Here is a 6,000-nt window from a genome sequence, read left to right on the forward strand (position 1 = left end):
CGGGATCCAAAGAATTTTCATATGCGCAGAAACCACCACCTATACGTTATTGACAAGACATATTTACAGCTATAATGACAACGGAGATCATTAGCAGATTTCCATTCACCATAGAGCCATATTGGACCAATACTTTCATGAGTTTTAACAACCCGATTGGGCCAACCCTACCTGCTGTCCCAGCCCGGTCCCAGATGCCTCGCAATGCTTTCTACCAAGAACTTCCTCCACCTCCAAAGATACATACATCACTATAATGATGCGAGTGCGCAGCATAGTGCGCCAAAATAACAAGAGGCTCCGGTCGGTGAAGTGCCAGAGACTCATGATATTCCTCAGGGATAAGGACTGGCCACGCAACAATACTACTCGGAGGTGGATGCCGGACAGTATCACACTCACCATGTACAGTCATTTGCTGAAGCTTGCTAGTACGCCGATGGACATCAGTAAGTGGAGCTCTAAGCTTCGCTTTGTTATTGATTGTAGAAGTTCTGCGTACACAGGGCTCAGCGGAACCTTGGTTTTCGAATCTGACTCTTGAGCATGGGCGTGCCATAGCCCTCCTAGCGGTGACTGCTTTAGCGAGTTCCATGTTTACCCGGCAATATTCCGTATACCTCGATGCAGTTGGGCTTATTGGACGAATCTATCCACAAATGGGACTGCGTCGTCCTCGCGGTACCGGAGAGTTTCGTAGAGCATGTGTATGCCTAACACGGGCGAGAAGAGGAATGATGAAATACAGTTTACTGCATTAAGGCTGTCAGAAGATGAATTGAAGAGGTACACTGCATGGGTTTGCAGTTGAGTTACATAGACGCGGTAGTATTCTTGTCGTGTTGGCCGTACAAGGCTTAGATGTAATGCCGGCAATGCTCTAGCTCGTTGACCGGATGTGGTCCCACGATACTAAGCCCTATCATCTTTAACAGGAGATCAGTATCTTCATTGTAGCTCTGAAATGAAACCAACGATTCCGTGATCAGAACGTGGAACAGTTCTACGTGGAGCATATCCACAGGAAATTAAGGCTCCCCTTGTGGCAGCTGGGGCTCAACATCCGGAAATGCTGAAGCCTGTGAAGAGGTACTCGAGGGTGCCGGTGGCGTGGTTGAAGGAGTTTCGTTGATGGATAAAGTAAATTGTTGTGCTGGATTGAACACGCATTGTCGATGGAAGAACATGCAGTTGGTGCACTTTGACCTCTTTTCGTCACACCTAGCGAGAGTCAGCTACTTGAAGGCTGCTCTTCCTAGATAGCTAACGAGATTGAACATAGCAAATAGTGAGGTGTGAGACTCGAGCATAAGCAAAATGATATGGTGGCAAACATACCTTGATATGGCGTTGTTTGCATTGCACGCAGCCATTACGTGACTCTGTATGAGCCCTAGGCGGCATAGGATTCCTTGTGGAAGCCATCCATAGTGCACAAGAACCTGACCAGGTGTGATCACTGTGTGAACTTTCCAATCTCTCATGTTCGTATCGCGAGTATGAACAGAAAAACATAAAATATTAGATGCACATCTTTCATCTTCATTCTGAAAGGTCTCAACCAGATGGTGAACTTGTCCGTGCATACGCGCGTAGTCGGGATTGCTCCACTATACCCACTCAATCCCAAGTACCCAGTGGCGTTAGAGACCCCAACAGATATAAGGGAAGGTTGTTACTGGTGCTAGTTTGGTTGACCAATACACACACGCTAAGCCGGTAAAATGAGCTCTGATTAGCAAAGTCCGATTTGATCTATGCGCAATGTCCATGCTTGAGGTCGAAGTAGGTCTCGTTTCTATTCCTGTTCGTTTTGATGCTTGTCCTGTCCAATAGCAACGTACAGAGCTAGTGTAGCACTCTGTCCCTGCATACCAAGGGTAGAGCATACATATGAGTCATGGCATATGACGGTTAGTGCACCGAGGCCAATGCCCATCTTAATCTCCTAATCATGTAACTTCATGCGGCCCAATGCAGTACGCTACAAGTCCATATTCTGTTTTGGGGAAGGTATGGTCCAGGTCCACTCATACACCACTAACCATAGGCCAAATAGGCAAGGTAATATATGGAAATCTGTATGTCACTCGGAACGGGCGGCACGGGAGGACCAGTGATGGTATAATCCAGGTCCACTTTACACCACCACCCATGCTTGTTTCTCGGCTCATTATCTACCCAGTAAGATAAGTACTCTCTAGTAATGTTTTAATTGGTAGTTAGCCTTGCTAGCTCACTTATACTTATCTATATATAGTTTAGTAGGGTTACAATCTCACTCTTAGGGTTTCCCGAGACAAAGAATAAATCTACGATAGAGGAATCTTAGTTAACTCCCTGTTCCCTAGTTTAATAAAGGATGAGGTATATATTATTATACAAGTATATTTAATACTTGTATTTAATTACCAAGTATTAAATCTTTACAATCGCTGTAAACCGATATCCAGAATTATATATTAAGTGTCATTTAAATATATTTATAATTCTTAAGCAACAGCACTGGAGTAGATCGCTTGTCAGATGCCACAGGGATATTTGGACCCGAGATGGGACAGCATCAGTGAAACCGTACTGAGAATATTCATCAGAGGATACAAGGAAATAGCTCTAAAATTATGAGCAGGAGGTGTACCAGTACTATACTCAGTGAACTCGTGAGGGGAAGCTGGTTTAGGCTTTTATTGCAATTCTGGATAGTGATAGATTGTCGAACTCGATGCTAAGCTGAATACCTACTGAACCAGGTTCATTCAATTTCGTATGTGAAACTCCTTCGTACTTTCTGTCCCAGCCTGAGACAGTCCTCTCTGCTCCTTCTACTGGCCACAGAAAAGTATGCTAGGTAGCTAAATACTTTGGCCTTGGGTCCGAGTAATTTGTCCCCCTTTTTCTTCATCGTCTTGTAGTCGACAACGGCCAATCGTAGATCTTCATGCCGCTCCAACATCTCTTTGCCGGCGTCAGGACTTTTCATCACGCCACTTTTGTCCTCCGGAATGATGATTACTTGAACCCACCATTGTGGGCCATGGCAGAAAGGTACGCTCAGCGCACGACATCGATCAAAGTCGCCGAGAGCGGCCAGTATGTGAATGGCATAGTAGTCCACACCGTAGGTCAACAGCGTAGCACTACTCACAAAATAACCACCCGGTCGAGCATTGATCTCATGCAGGTAGAAGGAGGGTTCCTTGCCTTGTACTCGATTGCTGGGATACAAGTCAACAATGCCATCCCGTGTATCGTACGCTTTGGATGCATAGCGAACTCGCCCCTCGCAGTGAAAGACGCCGGTGCGGAAGCCTTGTCGTAAGAGGGTCTGAAGAATCGAATCCTTCGTAACTTGAATTTCTTTTGGGGAAAGTCCTGTCGGGAGAACCATATCTGTCTCCATGAAGGAACCGTTCAATGCATTCCCAGCCTTTTCGCCAGCTTTGGGGAAGTCATCTGCAACCTCAAAGAAAATGATATTCCCTTCGATGAGAACAAAATTAGCATCGACTTCGGGCCCCTCGATATACGGCTCAATCATCACATCCGACCGCGGGTTTGGCCCTTCACTGTGTCGACTTGAAGCCCGCCCCACTGCTTGGATGAGCTCTTCTTCGGTCTGCACTTTCGAAACACATTCACTACCCCACCCCATACAGGGTTTCACGATTACAGGGTATTGAATGGGCGAATGCACCTCGGACCGCAGTCGTGTGTGTAGCTCGTCGATATTGAAGATCTTGAATGCTCCTCCGTTATCAGGCTCCATCTCCCGCGTCTTGAACTTGTCTCCAGCAATGATGTATGACTCTGGTGGCGCAGACCAGAACCCCAATATTTGACAAGCCCGTGCAGTGCCGATTGCTCCAGCATTGTTGACCGTCACAAGCGCGTGGATAGGTTTGTCGTAACTACGCACCGCGGCGACGATGCGGTCTACAAATCCCTGGTCAGCGGTAATATCGGTTGGAATGAAGGCTTCTCGTAAATGGTTCCAGCGGTCATCGTCCTTCTGAAACCAGTGACCGTCATGGTCCAGGATCACCACCTTGATGCCCAATGCTCGAGCGGCTTCCCAGATACGCCTCCCGCTCTCCAAGTCCTCCTTGCCTTTGATCCATGCGATGCGTTTCTCTTCAATTGGCTCGGGCGAGATCCATGCGAATGATAACCTGTTCACTAACTCGGCCTCCAGACTGGCTAGGTGCTGCTCACTCTGGACTTGAACGGCTCCAACAGCATGGGGTAGAAGATCAAGTAGGCTCAATGAAGATTCACTATCCAGGCGTCGGAAATCCCGAGCTTTAATCTCTTCTCTTGGCGTCAGAAAACTTTCGACATTCAGCGCATGCTCGTAGCCTTCCAGGCGCCGCTCAAGGAAGTCAGACCTGACGGTGAAGCCAGACTTTACGGGTAGAATGAACTTGATAGCAAGAACGGAAGATGCCAGTGGCTGATGGAGATGACGAATGAGAAAGTTGGACGCGCGATCGTCCGACCTCAATTGAAGGGCATTAAGTGCGCTTGACGTGGGTATTAACGCGGGGTTATTACCAATCGACAAGAGATCTAGCGTCACATCTAGAGTCCTATGTAAATCTTCTCCAGGTGCAGGAATATTCAGTTGCCACAACCCGTCGACGTAGACTACCAATAACGTCAGTGTTCAGTGAGAGGCAAAAGTGTAGCGAGGCTGAATACCATTCTTCCCTTCTGCCTTGTATTGGCACTTAATTGCCTCCGCACCAGGCATAATGAGTCATAAAGAGATGCTGATAAAACTGGATGAGGATGGTACTCTTGAGCAAGAGGGGTAGGGTGCTCTCGTCCCCTTGGGGCACGCGGCGGCACTTTAACTGTTTTAACTGGCATTTATAGAGTCTACTGGTCACAAGTTGGACACTGTGCATATTTTTTGCAAACTTTCAATGATGTTTCGCAAACATGATAATTTGCTCATATTCTTTCAACTTCTATACACAGGAGTACTATAGTATAACATTATCGGGCTATATACTAAGAAATTATAAGTTATAGGAGATTGTACATTTCCAAAATAGAATATAAATACAGTATATCTATTTATATACGGATATATATCTTATTCGCTACTGAGCTAGAGGACAGGGAGTCAACGAAGACTAATAGTGGGGTTGCTTTTTACCCCAGGTAGAACGTGGCGTATGGCTAGTGTCAGAGGAATATCTACTAGTCAGGGTAGAGGACCTGTCAACTAGGTAAGGATACGTGGGCAAAGCACTAGGCAGTAGATACTAGAGATAGAAGACTGATTCTTGATTTCCTATTAATGACTATAGTATTAATTTATAGTTGAGGATCCCTAAGATTCTCTGTATATAATGATCAATCCTTCTAATAGGGCTACTGTACATTATTAGAAAGATAATAGATATAGATATTAAAAACGCTGTTCGGCCACTAGAATATTTATATATCTAGAATAGAGTATACTATATAGTTATTTTATATAATTATTATTATTTCTATAATAATTACGCTTTCTTTTTCTAGATTAATTGTCTTTAGGTAGTAATTGACGTGTTATTTACGTTAAGTGATTAATATTTTAGAAACGCGTTAAATATTTTATATAGAAATGTTAACTCTACGTAAATTATTATTAAGTAAATAATAATTATTTATAATAATAATATTAATATTAACGAGATATTAAATAAGTTTCTCTCTATTATTTTTGTATTTTATTTTTTTTTATTTTATAATATCTTTTTTATATATTATAAATCTTTTTTTTTTATATTTTAAATCTAGTTATTTCTTTATATTTTTTTATTAATATTATTATATCTTGTTGTAAGAGGATTATTAGTGTTCTAGTTATTTTTTTATTTTATAGTGTCTGTATTATTTAAGAATTATTATTAAGAATAGAGAGCGCGGAGAGAGTAAATTGTTTATAATTAGTTATAAATTTAATAGTGTAGTATTAATATTATATAGATAATATAGTAGCTAAAATAT

General features: G+C 43.2%; 1 protein-coding gene across 1 annotated transcript; it reads right to left on the reverse strand.

Annotated features, from left to right (window-relative positions):
- Window positions 1-2,752: 2,752 nt before the first annotated feature.
- Window positions 2,753-4,750, reverse strand: AO090124000001 (uncharacterized protein; the record flags this gene model as incomplete). Its single annotated transcript, XM_023237561.1, has 2 exons — window positions 2,753-4,578; window positions 4,699-4,750. The coding sequence occupies 2 exons, from the start codon at window positions 4,748-4,750 to the stop codon at window positions 2,753-2,755; spliced, it is 1,878 nt and encodes a 625-aa protein (XP_023092338.1).
- Between the last annotated feature and the right edge of the window lie 1,250 nt (window positions 4,751-6,000).

This window comes from Aspergillus oryzae, chromosome 5 (genome assembly GCF_000184455.2).
Source record: "Aspergillus oryzae RIB40 DNA, chromosome 5".
Lineage (NCBI taxonomy): Eukaryota > Fungi > Ascomycota > Eurotiomycetes > Eurotiales > Aspergillaceae > Aspergillus > Aspergillus oryzae.